Raw genomic sequence first — 19228 nt, forward strand, 5'->3', positions numbered from 1 at the left:
CTGATAACTGACTGGAGCAGAGTGGCTGGAAAATGGCCCAGTGGAAAAGGATCCAGGGGTGCTGGCTGAGAGCCAGCTGAACATGAGCCAGCGTGTGGCCAGGTGGTCAAGAGGACCAATGGCATTCTGGCTTGTACCAGCAATAGTGTGGCCAGCAGGACTAGGGCAGGGATTGTCCTGTACTGGGCAATGGTGAGGCCACACCTTGAGTGCTGTGTCCAGTTCGTAGCCCCTCATGACAAGTTAGGTGTTGAGGCACTGGAGCATGTTCAGAGAAGGGCAATGGAGCTTGTGAAAAGTCTGGAGAATGAATCCTGTGAGGAGCAGCAGAGGGAGCTGGAGGTGTCCACCCTGGAAAGATGATGCTCAAGGGGGCTGTATCACCCTCTTCAACTGCCTGAAAGGAGGGGGCAGCCAGGGAGCTGTCAGTCTCTTCTCCCAGGAAACTCCTGATAGGACAAGAGGACATAGCATCAATCTCCACCAGGGGAGCTTCAGGTTGGACATTGGGAAGAATTTCTTCATGAAAAGGGTAGTTAAGCATTAGAACTGGCTGCCTAGGGAGGTGGTGGAGCCACCCTTCCCAGAAGTGTTGAAGAAATGACTGGTTGTGGCACTTAGCACTATGGCTTAATTGACATGGTGGTATTCAGCCCAAAGGTTGGACTCAATGATCTTGGAGGTTTTTTTCCAACCTTAAAGATTCTGTGATTCTTTGATTCTATGCCTTCATCTGGAGTATTAGGTAGAAGTCTGGCTTTCAAAGATCCAGAAACAGGAATTGGAGGGTGCAGCCAGGTGATCAGGGGAACAGATATATTATTTTGCAAGAGGAACTTTAAGATCTAGCAAGAAAATGTCCTATAGGATATGAAGTATTTCCCCCCATTAAAATATGACACCACTGATCTCAGCAACAGAGAGGATTAAAAGTCAGTGCAAGATCAGATGAGCATAGATTGCTCAGAACCTTTGGGATTGGAAAGTAAGTATGCTTTTCACTCTAGGAACAGTGAGGTTCATTAGTCATGTCTGCAGTGCCAGGAGGAGGAAGCACTTGCTAAAATGCAGGTTGATCCAGGAGGGAGTTGTCACCATCAGCATTTCCAGCCTCATGCTCTTGCTTTGGTGGTGCTGTTCAGACCTGCTGATTTATCAGATTGTGCCGTGATAATGGTAAAAACAGTGTCCCAGCATAAATGTGCCTTGTACTCCGGTGAGAGTGGGTGAGAAGGCTGTGAAAGGCTGTTATGGATACCCTGGAGTGGTGTGTGCAGGCTGGAGGTGTGTGTGAACCCTGTGTGTCTGCACTCTGTAGCTGTGTGCAAAACCTATGAGTGTATTGACACCCTGTAGGTGTATGCATGCCCTCTAGGGGTATTTACACCCTGTGGCTGTGTATGCACACCCTGTTGGTGTATGTACACCCTGTAGTTATGTGCACACCCTATAAGTGTATTTACACCCTGTAGCTGTGTATTTACACCCTGTAGCTGTGTATTTACACCCCGTGGGTGTATGCACACCCTATAAGTGTATTTACACCCGTAGCTGTGTATTTACACTGCATAGCTGCGTATTTACACCCCGTGGGTGTATGCACACCCTATAAGTGTATTTACACTGCATAGCTGCGTATTTACACCCCGTGGGTTTATGCACACCCTATAAGTGTATTTACACCCCGTAGCTGTGTATTTACACCCTGTAGCTGTATATTTACACCCCGTGGGTGTACGCACACCCTGTAAGTGCATTTACACCCCGTGGATGTATGCACACCCCGTAGCTGTGTATTTACACCCCGTAGCTGTGCATGCACACCCTATAAGTGTATTTACACCCCATAGGTGTATTTACCCCCGCAGCTGTGTATTTGTCCCCCGCAGTGTACGCACACCCCCTACCTGCCTACGCCGACCCTGTAGCCGCGCACACCCCGTGGCGCGCGGGCTGCAGCGCCGCCCAGCGTTCGGCCGCGGGCGCGCAGCGCCGGCCGCCCGGCTCCGCCCCGCTCCGCCCCTGCCGTCCCTCCGCGGGGCGGACCCCGGGCACGGCGGCCGCGGGGTCGCTCCAGTGGCGGGAGCGGCCGGGCGCGGGGCTGCCCTCCCACCTGCGGGTGTGGAGCCTCCGCTCAGCCGGCCCGAGCCCGCTGCTGCCGCTCCTTCCTCTCCCGGCGGCACAGCCCTCCTCAGGTAAGGGGGCAGCGGCCTCTCCCCGCCCTTCCCGTCTGTCCCAGGTCGGTGAGAGCGGCCGGGATCCGGTCCTGGTTCTGTCCCGAGGGTCCCGCGGGCCGTGCCGAGCCCTTGGACCCGCGGCCTCTGCAGCCGGCGCGGCCGGGCATGGCTCGCCTGCCCTGCCGGTAGCTGCGGGCGGAGCGGAGCGGGGCCGCCCCTGAGCCCGGGCCCGGCAGCGAGCGCGGGCTCCTGGAGCCGCGGTGCCGTGTCCCGCTGCTCGGTGCCCGTCTGCTCTCCGCCAGGACACCGCTCCTGTCTCTCTTTCCCCGCAGGGAGGCGGCCGGCGGGAGCAGCTCCGTGCCGATGCTGCTGCCGGCCTGGGAGCTGTGCCTCTACGGGCTCCTGACCGTGGGCTCCCACCTCTACGCTTTCTACGAGGCGCACCAAGTGTCCCGAAGTAAGTGTGCGACGTGGGCGGGCTCGCTCGGGCACAGCTTCCCGCCCGTGGCTGGCCAGGCTGTTTGGTGTGAGTTCTCCTCTCTGATCGGTTTCTACTTTGTTCCTGTGCGAGGAGCCCCCGTGTTCTTCCCAGCTGCCAGCCTGCTCTGTGCGAGGAAGCAGTAGGCAGATGCCACCTGAGCTGAGAGCTTTGTCCCAGGGCTTTTTTGCCTTTAAGTGCTAGGACTGCCCTCGGTAATGTTGTACTCGGACGTGGCTGTCACGGAAAAGATGAGGGAGACCTCTGAAGCTCAGCTACTCAGATAGGGAAAATTCAGGAAAGTTTGGTTTGAATTCTCTTGTTTTCCATGGGTAGTCACCAACAGCCCCTTGCAGGTGGGTGGTTCAGAAGCAGCTGTGCCTTCTGTTGGTACTTGCCAGGGTCTGAACCTAGAGAGGCCCTAGGGCAAGTTGGTGCTCCCTGCCTGGAGCTCTCATCCAGGACTCAGAGCAATGGTTGGGTTGTCTGTAGAGTTTTGTGGTCAGCTTGTTTCCAAACACCTACTTCTGCCTTGTGTAACCTCTTGGTACCTGCTGTGGTGGCTTGGTTTGGAGCTGTGGACCTATGTATTGCAGAGCAAGGGCGGGATTTTAAACAAATTAAGTACAATTTGTAGATGAAAAGAAGCTGTGTTATTGCACATTGGTATTTAAATGGAAATAAAGGTTGTATAAAAAGTATAAAGGTTGTATAAAAGTATAACAAGCTACAGAGGCTTTGCAGAGAATATATATTGCATCTTATTAGGCTTTAGTTAACAAAGTTCTACATTAATGACTACCTGGCTCTTGAAAGCACTCAAAGGAAGAACAGAAGTGCCAGATAGGTGTTTGCAGAGCAGTGGAAGAAGTTCTGTTGTTGGAACCCAAGAAGTTCCTCTAACTGCCCTGCAGGACTCGAGCCCCTGCCCAGGGGGCTCAGAGACTTTGGCATAGAGCCCAAGACCCCTGTGCCTTTGATTTAGCCTTTAGAAAAAACAATTACCAACCTTACATGAAGAATTACATGCCACGAAAGTTTAAGTAGAATGATAGTGAATTTATCACAGAGTGAAAAATAGATTTTTGGGGTTTTTACAATGGGGGTTCAGGTGGCAAGATGGAAGAATCTGGGTGTGTCTAGCCTTTCTTCTTCTTGGCCTTCATCTTCTGCTGTGATGTTGGCCCTTTTAGATTGGTTTAGAGTAGAAGCTCACTGTCTAACATAGATGATAGTTATTGGAAAGTAATTGTAAACATTGTACACGTAGGTTTTAGTATTCTTTGTAACTGGGTACAAAGCTGTGCACCCATGGTCCTGTACCCAGCAAGTCTTCTGCAGAAGTGGCAAAGTGTGGTGGCAGTGGGCTCTAGAGGCAGCTTCTCTGAGCAGCTCTTCCCTGTTTTGGCTGTACTGGCCACTCTTGAGTCTGTGTCCCCCTTCTGCTCTGGTGGGAGACACTAGGCAGTTCTGGAAAACGGTGAGTGAGGAGGATTAGTGCAGGTCTTGTGTGCTAAAAGGTGGGTGTTGCTGCTACTGTCCCTATGGCCAGGGGGAATCAAAACACTGGTTCTGGGAAACTGCTTTGCCACTACTATGGGGCACAGCTGTGGTGCTGCTGGGCTCCCCACCTAGTGAGCAGGGACATGGAGACTTGCCCTTCCCTGGATATGGGTATCCTCACTGCTGGAGACCACATGGGAAGGTGTTGCTCTTGAGCAGCAAAGAACCCACCCCTGACTCTTCCTGCTCTGGCTGCTGTGTCCTTATCAAAGGTTTGCTCTTCCCTCAGAGTATGAAGCTGCAATGGACAGAAGGTTTGGGCTGGACCCAGGGACTCTCTTTCGGGGGCTAAAAAAGGTAGGAGGGGTGACAGTGTCTTGCTTTGTGGGACTAATCATGCCTCCCTGCCCTTTGTACATCCAAGCTTCTGATTTAGCTTTAGAAGTTTATAGTAACATGCAGATTTGAATCTTTATAGTTAATTTTAGTCTGATGTTTCTGATGGGGAAGAGAGACTGGCTGGGTGTGTCTGGATCTAATAATCAAAACCAAAGTTCTGTTTCTTTTCTTGATCCCTGGCTTAAGTGTTTATCCTTTGCTATTTATCTTGATAACCCTCTATTTTACTGTTTGGCCTTAAAACTCTGATCAACCTTGACACTTCTTGCGCCTTCTCCCCCTTTTTCTTCTTACTGGGTGATTTGGATAATCCTTAATGTCAATTAACACGTTTTTCTCTTGGTTGGCCTGTAGTACAGCATAGAGGAGAACAGATTTTAAGGTGTAAGGTCTTAAAGAAACATAGTTGGTATTAAAAAAACCCAAAACTAAAACAGTAAGAAAACTGGCAGTCCTCTACCCCAAACAAAAAACCACATCCCTACTCCGCTTGCTTGCATTTCTTCAAAAGTTTGTGAGGTCAAAAGCAAATAATGCAACTAATCTTAAGGATTGCTTACACAAAAGCAGGAATGCATGTCTGTGTAAGTGTTTTGGTGTTTAGGCCTGCCATCACTGCTGGTAATGGACCTTTGATATGTGCTTTTTAGAAAGCTTTAAGGCAGTTGAGGTGAACTTTTAGTAAGGCTCTGTGTTGGACATGGGGCTACTGGCTGATCCCTCTTACCTAATTTAGATAAAAATCTCCTGCCACAGGTAACTCCAGCTGGCCTAACTCCATCTGATTGCAACTAGACTTTGCTGAAATGGGGAGTTACACTTTTCTTCCAGCAAAGTACCTTTCTACTGAAGTTCTTGGTATTCCAAGGCAGAGCTGCTCTCTGAATCCCTCAGGAGAGCTGAAGTTGCTCAGCTTCAGCACCAGTGTGAGGCTGAGGAGTCACTACACCATCTAAAGCTCTGTTTTCTTGAACTTTGCCCCATTGGAAGTGAAAATGGTGCTGAGTTCACTGCTGTAAGTGATCCAACTGGATTGCTGAATTGGTATTCCTGAGATGTGGGAGTTCTGTTGGGTACCACACAGCAATTTTATTTTGGAGGTATTCCTTTGTCCCTTATGGCCAGGTACACATAGTGAACAGTTCCCTTCATGCCACAGGACCCCATGGACTTTGAGTGGAGCTACTGGGTTGAATGGGGAAGGGAACGTATTCTTTGGCTTCTGGTTGGTCACCTGCTGGTATCACAGATGTCCAGGCTCTTGGTGGAGAAGGTATGTTGGGATTTTTTTTCACAGTGGGGAGTTTCTGATGGGTTTGTTTACTGTGGCCATGGGAGGCTATGCAGTGAGGCCACTGACAGCAGTAAATCTCATGCTGTGGTGTGTAATTGTGTGTGGGGGTTGGTTGCCTTAATGTTTGGAGACTTCAGCCTCCAACCTCTAAAAGCCTCTGTGTTGTTGTAAGCCATTAAACAGCATAGTTTGATTTGTACACATGAGAGGGGTGCAGCTGTTCCTTTATGATGGAAGTATGTAAAGTGATGGCTGCTTGGGTTTTGGCATGATTGCTAAATGATTGTATGATTGTGGGAAATGATCTGTGTGTGGTGTCACACCTGCTAGTCTGAGGAAGGAAAGGAAGAAGTTATGCTCTCTCTCAAATTAGGGAGGCTCTGGTTTTCACGTGATGCTACTACAGAAACATCTTCCTTTTCACTTTCAGGGTTACAGTTGGGTTTCTGTGTTTTTCATGTGTGTTCCTCACCTGTTGGCTATATTTGTCTCTACTGCAGAACCTGTGTAGGTAGCAGAGGTATTGAGTGCCTTTTTTCTTTAGAAATAATTAAACTAAAAGATTGTTAACTTTTCTTTTTCTGACAGTATAAACCATGGTGCTTGATGGTTTATGGAATGGCTGCCTGCTGGTTGTTACTGGGAATCAAAGGCTTTGCTGTCATTTTGTTACATGCAGCTATTTCCTTTGCTGTGGCTCAGTTTCAGCTGTCACTCCTGTCATGGTTGTGCTCTCTTATCCTTCTGGCCACTTTACGCATACCAGCTGTGGAAGAAACCAAGGTAATGTGAGAAGGACTAATTAAGCATCAAATTAATTATGGTGGTGGTTGTCTATAGTGGCATCTATCTCTATGGCAGCATACTGTCCCTTCAGTTGGTATGAGCAGGCGTTGGTTTGAGGAATCCTAAGCAGTAGCACTGCAGTGACTTGTGCTGGAGCTTCTCCAGTTAAAGTCACATTTCTCTATCATGGTGGCCAGTGCATTGGAATAAAAGTATGTCCCTTAATGTGTGAGTGGTATTCAGTAGCACTGGAGTGTGATAATACTTCACTAGTGCTCTATTAAACACATTTCATTGGAACTCTAATCATGCCAATTTAAGGTGCTGGGTTTTGGGTTTGTATCCAGGAGTTACTCCAGGAGTTAAGTGTGCCTGTACTTACTGGTGACTGTGACTTCTGCAGGGAGGAAGACTTTCTCCTACAGTTTGAGTTGTACAAATGAGTTACTTGCATCAATTAGCTGTAAGCAAGCTCAGTTTTGCTCTTTGTCTAGTGGCTTTTTCTGGGTAGTACAGATACGGAAAAACTGTTGACAAGTTGTGAGAAAGTGTCCTGTTGTATTTCATTGGACCAATGGGAAAAACAGTACATTTGTTATAAGGGTTGTTGCCCTGATGTTCAGGTGGAGGGGGAATGAGTGTGTAGAATCTCTTTTTGTGGTGTGGTCAGTTTTGTGATTTGCTTTGCTGAGGAAGGGGCCCACTGCCATACAAATTGTCAGTCAGCCAAGTTACATTTGCTGATGTTTCCAAGTTTTTTGCCATGATTGGTTTTTTTGCTGGCCAATGTGTGATACCAAGTGTCAAAGAATCAATAAATGCTCAGTAGTAACATTTTTCTAGCCTGAAGTTTTCTCAGGAGTGACTGATTCTCTTTACAGCCCTGGTAGTCCCTTGGCTATCAATTGTGTTGCCAGCTGGTTTGAATATTGTAGTACTGGACTAAATCTGAGGTAGATAATGTTTCATTTATGTAAGAAGAGCTCTCCTGCTGTCCTGGTACTTCACAGCCTGATGTGTTTCTGAAACTAAGCTGTTGTCTCTTTATGCTGGCTGCAGTAGCTCTGGGGGACCTTTCTCCATCAAAAGTCAGTGCTTGTTGTTCATGTGTTTAGTGCTGTTCACTTTAGGTTCTTGTTCCCGCTGCTATTGGCTTTAGTTTCTTCCTGCTGCTGCTGCTGACCCCAAAAGCTGAGATCTGAGTAGACATTGCTGTCTTGCCATGCAGAAAGCACAGCATTGCACCATCATGATCTGGTTTTGTTTTGTTTTGCAGAGAAGGTGGTACGACACTGAAAATGAATATTATCTGCTGCTCTTCACGGTGTCTGTCCGCTGCCTGTTCTGCACTAGCTTCAGCCTGGAGTACTGCTGGCATGCACCTAGCCAGAAGTCATCCCACTCCTTCCCCTGGATGCTGGCATATGTGTTTTACTATCCTACATTCCATAATGGACCCCTTGTGAATTTTGATGAATTCAGTAAACAGGTAACAGTGGTTGTTGTTTGGTTGTCTAAAGCTGTCTTCCACAGAATTATAAAATCAAGAAATAATATTATGGGAATGTTACAATTTTGAGTAATCATGAGAACTTTTTTAATGTCCTGGATATCAGTTTTTAACATAAACCTGTCTGCCCAAGTTCTTCTGCTTCACAGGATGCTCTTCTCTGACATCAGATTCATCCCTTCAACCCGGGAGCCAGTGACATGCTTTGTTACATTTGGAGAGTGTTCATAATTTTAGCATGCAGCTTCTGGACTGTTTTTTGTTTTCTTCTTCATCAAGTGAAATAATGCCAATGTCTTCAGCATAAGCTTGCTCTTAAATCTGAAATGGATTTCAGAGCCACAGAAAGCTGATAGATTGTATTGGGAATTCCTGAAAACTCCAGTTTCTCCTCACATTGATGTGAAAACAGCTGATTACTTAGTAGGAGCACTTTGCTTCAACTGACCAGCTTCTTTAAAATATAAAACCTACAAACTGTACTGAATGCTTTTCTTAGTCCCTTGCAGGCTTCTTTTCAAGCCTGCTTTTTACATGATGGGAGAAGTCCATGTTTTCATCCTTTATTGCTTTCCATATTTTCTTACATACTTGAGTAAGAAATGGCATCACAACCTTTTACATCTATGGTTAAAATTATTGTGCCAAAGTAGATTAGTGAACATGTCAAACCATAAAACTGCTTTTTCAGTTTATGCATAGAAGCCTAGGGATTGCTTGCTTCTGTTTATATTTGGGAATTTTCTGTTGAAGCCAAAGCAAATACGGGGCTTTATGAAAGTGAAACTAGATTCCAGTGGATCCTTGAGTGAAAAGTCCTATGCTCATTTGTTTTCTCTTGCTTTGGAAGATGCAAGGTTGAATGTTGTTATCTTGGGCTGGATATTGTGGGAAAAGTCCACATAGGCTTGCATAGAAACTGAGGTAGTATTTTTTTACTTATTATTGTTTTGTAGCTTCCTGAAGTGTGTTAAATTCTAACTAAATCCTTGTACACCAGGAGAGGGACAGTTGTACTTTCTTTCCAAGGACTGTTTCAGAAGACCTATGAGACTCCAAGCTGAAAACAGCTTGGGGATAGCTGATAGGAAAAATTGGGGGAGCCTTGCTTTGAAATTTAGCTCACCTGATATGGCTCAGCAAAGAACTATGCAAAGAGCACATGTATTCTTGGTGTAAGAAGAAAAAGAAAGATTGAGAATAATATGTCTGTATTTGCAGAAGGTTCTTCTTAAATATGTACAGATATGTGTGGTTAAAGCCATTAAAAAGATGGAACAAACTGAGCAACCCTAATGTGTTTGCTGAAGGGTATTGTCAGAGCTCTTACCTGAGCAGAGGGTATTATTACCTTGGCAGATGAGATCAGAAAAGGGTTTCCAAGGATGCAGTGCCCAGCAGTTGATTCAAAATGCACAATACAAAGAGAATCTTTATTGATGCTCTTTAAGAGACCACTCTCAGAACCCCTCAACTGAAGCTGAGCCTGGGATGAGGGCTCCTGCTGAGCACACTGGAAAGCAGAAATTCTGGAGCTGGAGACAATGGACTGCTGTATGACCCAGAGAGTGTAATAGCAATTCTGGCAATTGGCATCCACTGCCACTTTGTCACTGGCCTTGTGGAATTGCTGAGTTGAAGCAAGCACAGCAGTTCTAGACATGGGTTTGAAGGCCTGTTGTGCAAATCCCTGTGATAAATGGTAGTCTCCAAGCTTTCAGATTGGCATGTAGCTGATACAAAGGAGCCCTCCAAATGAGTGTGCATGTTAACTGTACTGTGCTTGGGACTGAGACCTGTGCAGATGAGTTGGTTACTTCTCTTGTATGTGCTTTTTTGGGGGCCAGTTCGAGATTGGAGAAGGAAATGTTGCACACAATAATGGATCTATAACGCATGGCTGAATTTTTAGGCAATCCTGTGTTTCTGGTTTTTGATTCTGTTCCCTTTTATTGTGGAAAGGTGGTGCAATAATAATATGCCAGTGTGTTTACTGCAGTCAGCAGTCTAAGAGTTTGGAGCTTCTTGAGAAGCCTGTCAACTGCAAGCTTTGCCTTATTGGATATTTAACTTGCACTTCCATTTTCTCAGCACATTCTGTAGATCTTGCTGACTTTGGCAATGCTATGGGAGGAAAATTAAGAACTGTCCTCAAGTCATTGATTCTCTGCAGTTGGTAGAAGTTGGAGATATTTTAAGAGTAAGCAGTTATTGTTCCTGTTTGGAAGGGCTGCTGCTTGGAAAACCTTCTTCTTCCTAGCTGTAGTTTCTTTAATCTTTTTATATTATCTCCAGAGGTCAAGTTGCAGGAGTTAAAGTCTCGTGTCTGGATTCTGTTCAGGTTAACAACAGTTAGCCTTTTTTATAACAGTTAGGTGCAATGTGTATACACATTTGGCTTCTTGTTGGTTTCTACTGCTTATTGAGATTGAGAATGGAGAGACTCCCTCTATAGAGTGTGTGAGGAATTTCCAAATGGTATAGTGAAAAGTTCCCAGGATAAGTATTTTGAGTAAAATGGTCAGTTTTGTGCCAGGTAACCTCTTTGGATTTCTTCTTTAGATGAGGAGACAAGAAGCTTTCAGTGTGAAGACCAATCTCATCATCTTAATTGTGGGCATAATTCGTATTTTCTTTTGGTGGTGCCTGGCTGAGCTGATGATTCACCTCATGTATATCCATGCTCTCTACAGTAGTGCTCTGCCTTTGGAATCTGCATCTTACTGGGCCTTGGGTGAGTATAGAACCAATAGCAGAAATCTTTCTTCTTCCCCCAGTTCAAGAACCCCAGTCTGCATCTCTTTAATGTCCACTTGTAGGTACTTAAATGCACACTATAGCCAGCCACTATCAGAAAGGTGGTCTACGGACTCTTAATATAACATGTGGATTCTCCATAAGCTTAGTTGAACTTACTGAGCTGCTTCCTAAATTAAAAAATATTCTGTACTTTTTCCAGTCTAGAGTATGTCCCTAAACTTTGATCTAAGGTGATTCTCCCCCTCAAGTCATAGAAGTGGACACTTAAAAGGAGTTTATTAATTGTGGGGATGAAGAAGGGGAGATGTAAAGAATGATTTTTATCTCCTTCTGATTGATGTTTCTATGCATTCACGTTGAAAAGTAAAAGGACAGAACTTGTAAAAATAGTAGAAGGAAGGACTTGCAAATAAGGTAACCTGAAAGTAGTAGTCAGTGCCTCTCAGTTCTATTTTCCTGCTTGGCTTCCCCCACTTCTACCTTGTCTGCAGCTCCCTGGTATTTCATTAAAATGCTCAGCTGTGAGGAAAAAGAGTGCTGACAAATGCAGTGTAAATCAGCAAAAGCTTTAGGTGATGGTATGTAAGCAACTGGCATATGTGCTTGATTTGATTCCTGCCCCCACTTCCCAAGCTGTCTCACCAGGTAGGAAGGAAAAAAGCAAAGAAACTCCAGACCTTAAAACTGGTTTCTGAAAAAGCCTTGGTGATTTCTTGCAGGAGGTGTCCCTTGCACCAGGGATTGATGCACAGACTGGTATGGAGTTCACCTGTGTCACCACAGTGTGTGTGTGTGTTGGAGAGCACTTGGACTGCACTTGGCTCTGGTCAGCAGAGGGCAATGTGAGCACTCTATGTGTACCCATGTGTGCATACATACACACTTGATACATGTTTTAGTATATAATTTTGATATCTAAAAAAGGGCAAGGGCAGATGGAGAGCAAGAAAGGGAGAGGTATGCCTCAGTGGTTTGTTGTTTGTTCCACTCCTCACTCAATCACTGTTTAGAAAGGGGGTTCTGAGTTTTCTATTCTAAACATTAGTTCATTGATGAGTTAAATCTGTTAGCTCCTCGTGCTTGTGTGTGTTACAAAAAGCTGGCCACTTGATAATGCAGGGAAGGCTCCAGAATTAGGCATGAAATATTCCAGCAGTGGTGCTACTGATGGATTCCTCCCTCCCTTCAAGACTACCAGTGTTGATTTTATATGGAGGGGAGAGAGTTATGTTATAGACAATGGCTAAGTTGTCTGTGTATTTATTTGATGAAATAAAGTGTGTTATCCCTAAGAATTAAAATACATTTTGAACAGAGGGTTAGAGAAGGTGAAAATGCCTCAAAGCAACAGGAGATGAAAGCCACTGTTAGAGCAAGTTTGGACTGTAAAGGTACCTATGTCAAATTAAATTTTTGTATTCTAACAAGCTGCCTGTGGAGACCCTGCCTTTAGGACAGGTGTTCTCAAAGTGTAACCCTATTCTCACTGAGCTTTGTTTTTGTAGTAATCTAGGCAGGTATTTATACTATAAATGAGATTTTGAGCTAGAAGTTGGTCACTTAATTTTCTCTGCAGGTTTTATCACATTGATTATATAGGTTTTCTTAGACTCAAATCAGTGGTAGGCCACTGTTGTGACTTGCTTTAGGGAACTACCAATATATGAGTATGGGTACTGGAAATAATTTACTTTTAAGTCTCACTGGACCCTTATGGATCTCAGCATGCTTCTACACCAGTTCCTGTACAGAGCCAAGCTCTCTCCTCTGTTACTTTGCATGCTGTGTTATTGGAACTGATTTCATCAGATAACTGAGTCTTAAGACCAAAGAAGCAGCTTGCTGTTGACTCAGGAGGATTATCCATGGTATGTAAGCCTTTCTGCACTGATGGGGTTTGTTCATTTTGGGTGTCCTGTTTGACTGCAGCAGCTTCAAAACAGCATGGAGCATCTATTTACACTGTGATGCCTGGCTGCCCTGATAGCCTGGTAAACTTAAGGGAAAGGCTGTGAGGCTGTTCTTCACTCACTTCTAATTAAGGAGCTTATATCCACTACTGCATTTTTTTTTTCTGGGATAACTTTGAGCAATGGGCAGTAAATGCCAGAAGTGCAGGCAAGGCAGCACTGCTGTGAGGTTTTGCTCTCAGCACCTAAGGGTGATGTCAGTCTACTCCTCATGACTGTGAAGCTAGAGTGTGTTCTGCATCCCTGTGTGGTGTTCCTGTAAGGTGAGACATCAAAGAAATAAAAAAATACTCCAAAACTAAATCCTGAGTAACAATGCTTGTTAAAAAATGCTAGTGTATAACAGTGCCATTTATGGCCATGTAAAGCAGAAATGCTAAAGTGATCTAAACTAACATTGCTAAGGGCACACAGGTATAAAATTAAAAAGTAGTAGGAGAATGTAACCCAGCAGTAGGAGAAGTATTTTCTCTTGTATGGATGGAATCAGAGGCAAATGAGTTTCTAGAAGCAGCAACATACCAAGTGGTGCAATATAGCTTTTCAGTAACCAAATATCAGGTGCCACATCCAGAACAGAATCTAGAATATGATTGGGCTGTGTCCAGCTCTATGCCTCTTTGCTATATATGTATGGTCCTTCAGTTTGTGGAAGGGATGTGAATTTCTGAACACAGAATTAATTTAAAGATGCCAGCTGTGCAATCACAGAACTTTTATTTATTGGTCCCAGGAAGCCATTGTTTGGAGCATGTGAGCATTTTCCAGAATTCACAAATCATTGTGTCTCTGTTCACAAATGTTTGTGTCTGTGGATGGTTAGTTGTTGACATACTGAGCAATATCAGGGCATTTGTGCATTTTAATGATGACTATCAAATGCAGTGTTTATAGCAATTCTGTGGTTTTGTGTTGGTGCTGCATCTCGTTCTGGTAGCATCAGTCAGACTGGCTGAAAGAATTGGATGCTTTCAGAATTAATGACACAGCAGGAAGACTCATATTCCATGTTAATGGAAGCCATGATAGTTCATTCTTCTCAGTTTTAACATTAATTTGGAATAATTTTCTGCCTTTACATTTTACAGTGTAAAATGTAGATTTGCAGGCACCAAGAATAAAAGCCACTATGAATTCCAGTAATCCTGTATCCTGATGAATTGCAGCATACCAGAACAATAGCTACACTGTGCCAGAGCAGAGGTTCATCTGTTCTACAGAGTAATTTTTGGATATGCTATGTAATGAAGCAAGAGAAAAGAAATGAGTAAAAGACAGGTAGATTGGTGATCCTTTTCAATGTCTGTTCTTCAGGCTTCTGCAGCTGAATGACAAATTCACTGACATGTGGTAATGGGGAGCTTAATAGCATTGGTTGAAAGAGCTCAAATTGAAACAAGTGATTCTTTTTTTTCTTTGCTATGACAACGTGGACTATCAATGGTAAAATTCACTCTGCTGAGGTACATTCTATTGTATAGAAACTGAAATGTGTGTTGCTAGGTCATTTGTGTGTTAAGTCTGATTCTGAAAATGCAGATGTTGGAAGAAACACTGCTGTATTTCCCTGACGAGCCTTCACATTTATCCTGGTGATTCAGCACCATCTCTTTATCCCTGCTCATCTGAGCAAAGCTTCACATCCATCTGGCAAGGTGCAGGGAATGAGGGAAGACAGAAATGTGTATGAAAATACGTTGTTGAATATACTTGTTGCACTGGATTCATCTTAATAGCTCTTGTAGTTGTGAAAATATATTTTGCTAGGAATCTGTCTGTGCTTTGCCAGGGGTGTGTGATGTATAGATGTGCATCTGGGCTGTACACACCTGGTGGAATGTTGGGAATTCCCTGTGGGTTTCATGTATCTGTCCTAAACAGGTGCAGTCCTTTTGTTCTAGTGAAGCATGCACAAGGTAGTGTCAATTAGCTATCACTGTTTTAATTATTAACTAGGCTCTACTACTTCAAAAGGGTAATTTCATATGAGGGGCATGTAAGTCAGTCTAGAATATGATCTGTTCAAAGGTAGAGCCACGTGGCTTAATCTGTAGTTGCTGATCTCATGTTTTATTTTGTTAGAAGAAGAAATGTTATGTATGTTCTTCTTTGACACTTAGACCTACAGAGCAATCTGTGTAAATTGGATGTAGGGTTCTGGTTTTGATGTGTTTGCAGTTTTTTATGATAAATCCACAGATAGGAAGTAGATTTCTGAGTTCATTTTCAGAAGCATGCAGCATTTTGCTATTGAAATCAGAAGATCTGTTCATCTAAGTAGTAGTGAAATACTAAGAGGAGTCTTAGATTTTTTCCATCCTGGAAGATAAAGATAAGGAGAAATTGATGAAATATTTGGATCTTGAGGTCTGTTTGAAAACTGGAAATATAAACACAAATCAGAAAACTTCGATTTTTTTTTTCTAGAATATTAAGTTGTTCCCTGTTTTGTTGAAAGAAGTGTTCATGTGTGTAAGTTGTCTTTTTCTAATCTTTCCTGTAGGCTAAACTTCAAGATCCTATTGGCAGTTAACTTGCTTCTATGACTACTTTTCTTTTTACTCATGCATATTGTGGCTTAATCCCAGTTAGAAACTGAACACTACACAGCTGCCCACTCCTTTTCTTTTCTTGGAGAGGTGGGAAGAGAACTGGAAGAATAAAACTGAGAATTTATGGATTGAGATAAAGACAGTTTAATAGGTCAATTAAAAACTGCATGCACAAGCAAAGCAAAACAAGGAATTAATGCCTCACTTCTCTGGGCAGGCAGGTGTTGGATCTGCCCCAGGGAAGCTGGGCTCCTTCATGCACTATGGTTACTTTGGAAGACAAATGCCATTACTCTGAACATCCCCCCTTTCTTTCTCCCCCAGCTTCAGATGCTAAGCATGAGTATATGGTATGGGATACCCCTTGGGTCAGCTGTCCTGGCTGTGCCTCCCCCAAGCCCCTTGTGCACCCTCAGCCTTCTCACTGGTGGAGGGTGAGGAGCAGAAAAGACCTTGACTCTCTGAACTCTGTAGTAACAAAAGCATCTCTCTGCTTTCATCAACACTGTTTTCTGCACAAATCCAAAACACAGCCCCACACTGGCCATTGTGAAGAAAATTAACTCTATCCCAGTAAAAAACAGTGCAATGTGATGACTCTTGGTTTTTTTAGAGAGCCTTTTCCTGCAAGTATTTTCTATAATTTTCTAAGAACACAATGCTTACAGTAGATATTTTCATATAATGGTTTGGGTTGGAAGGGACCTGAAAGATCATCCAATTCCAACCCCTTTGCCATGGGCATTCCTTCCACTAGACCAAGTTTCACAAAGTCCTTGGGAGTATTCATGGTAGGTGTCTTTAAAGCATGTGTGTGCTTGAAAAGCCTTCTGGTTTACTTTAACTTGGAAGACCTGTCTATGCCTTGATTGAGAGTCCCTTGACAGTTCTGTTTAGTCTTGTTTAAGTAATTTCACTCTGGAACCTTTATATCCATTCATCTTTCTCTAAAAAGAAGCACTTAGCCTCCAGGACAAACACTGTGGTACTTTCCTGCCACTCCTCCATCCACAGAAGGATATTTCTTGCTTCTTGTGTGCTGCTGGAAGGCTGAGATATTTTGAACTTGGTGATATGGCCCCAAATTCTGGGCTGTTAGAAATGTCTGCTTCCTATTAGACTTCTGCCATGTGTCAGAACCCTTTTGAAATGTGACTGCATATTTATCTCTGTTTTCTAGTGGAACCTGTGCTGGTACGTGACAGAAACAAACATCTCCAATCAATAATGCCATAGGGTCAATGTAGCTGCAAAAAGAGTAAAGTTGTGATGTTGTGCTGATCATAAAATTGCCTTCTAAGTTACGGTTGACCATGACTTTTGGTATTGTCTTAAGGACAGAAAAATGTCAAGTGTGATTTGTAATATCTGCATGCAAACATTTTGTTGTTTGTTTATGAAAATATTCTGTTTGTTAATTTCTGTCAAAAACCACCAGTTAGAATTTTGAGAATGTGTAGACTAAAATTAAGTCATGTAAATATTCTAATTTGTCATGATCTTTGTTTCAAAGCTCTATGCAACTTAGGAAATGCAGTTCTGCAGTAAACTTAAGGTTAAGGAAAATATTTTAAGGTTTTTAAATACATTTTTAAAGCATAGGAAAGCTTAGAATTTTTTAAGGATGGGAAGATGATAAATTGAAAATACCAGCTTCTATAAAAGTAAATTGCTTTAGTCTGGGACTTCAAACAGCTTGACTGTTGAAATGCATGGGATTAAGATCAGGTACTTTACCTTGATATTTTATCCCTTAACACATTCTGTTTTAAAAAAAAATAATCTCAACTTTGAATCCTTTGAATTAATTTATTCTGGAGAAAAGATAGAATCTTGGCAGTACTTCTTCCTCTCAGCTGTGTTATAATACACATTTGATATGGCTTGTTTCCAATTTAAAATAATGCTCATGTGTGTGGAGGAATTATTATATGAAAAATTAGAGAAGAAATTATGTGATATTGTTAATGAATTTGATTGTTAATTTCATGCTTCTAAATCGGGTGAAGCAGTCAGTTTGCTTCTGGCTACTTTGTGCAAGTGAGTGAAGCAAATGCAAAGCAGCTGGAGTGTCTCAGGTATGCAGGAAGGTTTGAAGCCTGTGCCTGTTGCCACTGCAGCCCAGCTGTTGTGTGGCTGTGAATCTTGCCCTTAGTTTTCCGAGTGTGGCCAGAACTTTCCTACTGCTGGCATGAGCCCAAGACCAATGAGAACTTGATCTCTGTACTTTGATAGGGACCTTTGTGTTGCTGTTTTTGTGAGTCTTAGAATTTCCACTTGCAGAGTAGCTCCTGTGCTGGGTGTGACTGTGAGGTGATGTCTGTGTTTAAGATGCCAGTGCTACTGAGCTGCCTGTTAGTTACAGTAATGATAACCTACATGTGTATTATTGGAGAGGGTGAAAATGCCTTTTTTCCCCAACTTGCATATTATGACTTTGTATCCGTGAACTCAGTCTTTCATCATTATATTTAAAATCAAATGTATTGATTTTTTTGGGTCTCAGACTGGAAGCCTGTTTCTAAATACCTTCCCATCAAGCACAGCCAAAAGATTTTGAATTTTACTACTACACAGACAGCTATGATCTTCATAAGTGGTTTGTGTGGGTGACAGTGTTCAGCTCTCCAATGAAATTTGTCAGAAAAGAAATGAGATACTGAATGAGAAGGGAATTAAAGCAGAAATTTGGCTGTACAGATGATTTAGCAGTAATCTAATGTGGAGCTAATTGGCTAGTATCCAAATTGTGCTTCTGATTGTTTGTTTTCCTCCAGGGGAAAATGTTATTGAATACTTGATGCCTGCTGCCCTGAAGTAAAATAACATAAGCTTCATGTCTCAGTATTTTGTTCTAACATCACTTTTTATCTTGTATGGCACAACTGTTTCTTATCATGTGCATGGATTATGATATCAAAACTGAAAATGTTGTACTGTTGTAGGAAAATACTGGCCATGTGTAGGTCAGCAGGAATATTGCATTTGACATTATTACTGCCAGAATTTCACTCCAGTAGATGAATTTTTAATGTTTAGTTTTTGGTTGTCATCCATAGTATACTCATTGGTCAGCAGAATGCAATAGAGATGTTCCCCCCCCCCCCCCAAAAAAAAAAGACATGTTACTTAAATGTTCATGGAGTTTGTACTGCTACAGTCAGATTAAAAACTTTGTCTCCAAGGGCAGTCTGCTGGAAGGCTTTAAAAATGTGTTGAATGTCTCGAGTCCTTCAGTCAAGTTAGGTAATATAACTGAGCAAAAGCAGAGCACTGGGGTAGAAGGAGATGTAGCAATTGCAGTTTATAATTTTTTTCTGTATTGAAGTATAATTTTAGTTTCCCTTCTTTGTGGTGAGATTTTCTGCATGCCAACTGTCAGATGGAGAAGTTCACCAAAGTCATTGGGTCCTTCAATGACCTCACCAATTCTGTAAAGGTGTTGGCCTCTGCTTTTTACTGGAGTTTTACTTATTGGTCAATACTACTTTTTTCAACAAAAAACATTTAGAATATTAGTAGGAATCACCTTCCTTTATAATGCATTCGAAGGTTGTTACTTGCATGAATAGTAATAATAATAATAATGAGAATATGTATGATTTTACATCTCAGATCTGTGTAAGATGCTGGAGTTTGTGTCATAACCTGAGGTTGTGAGCAAGCACACTGATGAAATTTCTCCTTTGGAATTAAGGCAGCTACAGGACCTTAAGGAGACCTTGTCTGTGGGTTTAAAAACTGAAATATGCTTTAAACATTATGCCAAGTGGAGTTCCAGTTTTCTATGCTTTGGATG

At 43.0% G+C, this 19228-nt stretch overlaps 1 protein-coding gene across 2 annotated transcripts in view; it reads left to right on the forward strand.

Moving 5' to 3' along the window:
• Window positions 1-2039: 2039 nt before the first annotated feature.
• The window catches only part of HHAT (hedgehog acyltransferase), a 147575-nt gene continuing 130386 nt past the window's right edge, over window positions 2040-19228 (forward strand). Inside the window, exons 1-7 of one of the 2 annotated variants that reach the window (XM_054629519.2) lie at window positions 2040-2195; window positions 2510-2634; window positions 4448-4515; window positions 5717-5830; window positions 6440-6634; window positions 7914-8126; window positions 10710-10881. In XM_054629519.2, coding sequence (XP_054485494.2) covers window positions 2541-2634; window positions 4448-4515; window positions 5717-5830; window positions 6440-6634; window positions 7914-8126; window positions 10710-10881 — 856 coding nt within the window. In that variant the 5' untranslated portion in view covers window positions 2040-2195; window positions 2510-2540. Of the gene's footprint in view, window positions 2196-2509; window positions 2635-4447; window positions 4516-5682; window positions 5831-6439; window positions 6635-7913; window positions 8127-10709; window positions 10882-19228 lie in introns of those variants that run through there. The other variant, XM_077175873.1, reaches the window with a different exon arrangement.

This window comes from Agelaius phoeniceus, chromosome 3 (assembly GCF_051311805.1).
Source record: "Agelaius phoeniceus isolate bAgePho1 chromosome 3, bAgePho1.hap1, whole genome shotgun sequence".
Lineage (NCBI taxonomy): Eukaryota > Metazoa > Chordata > Aves > Passeriformes > Icteridae > Agelaius > Agelaius phoeniceus.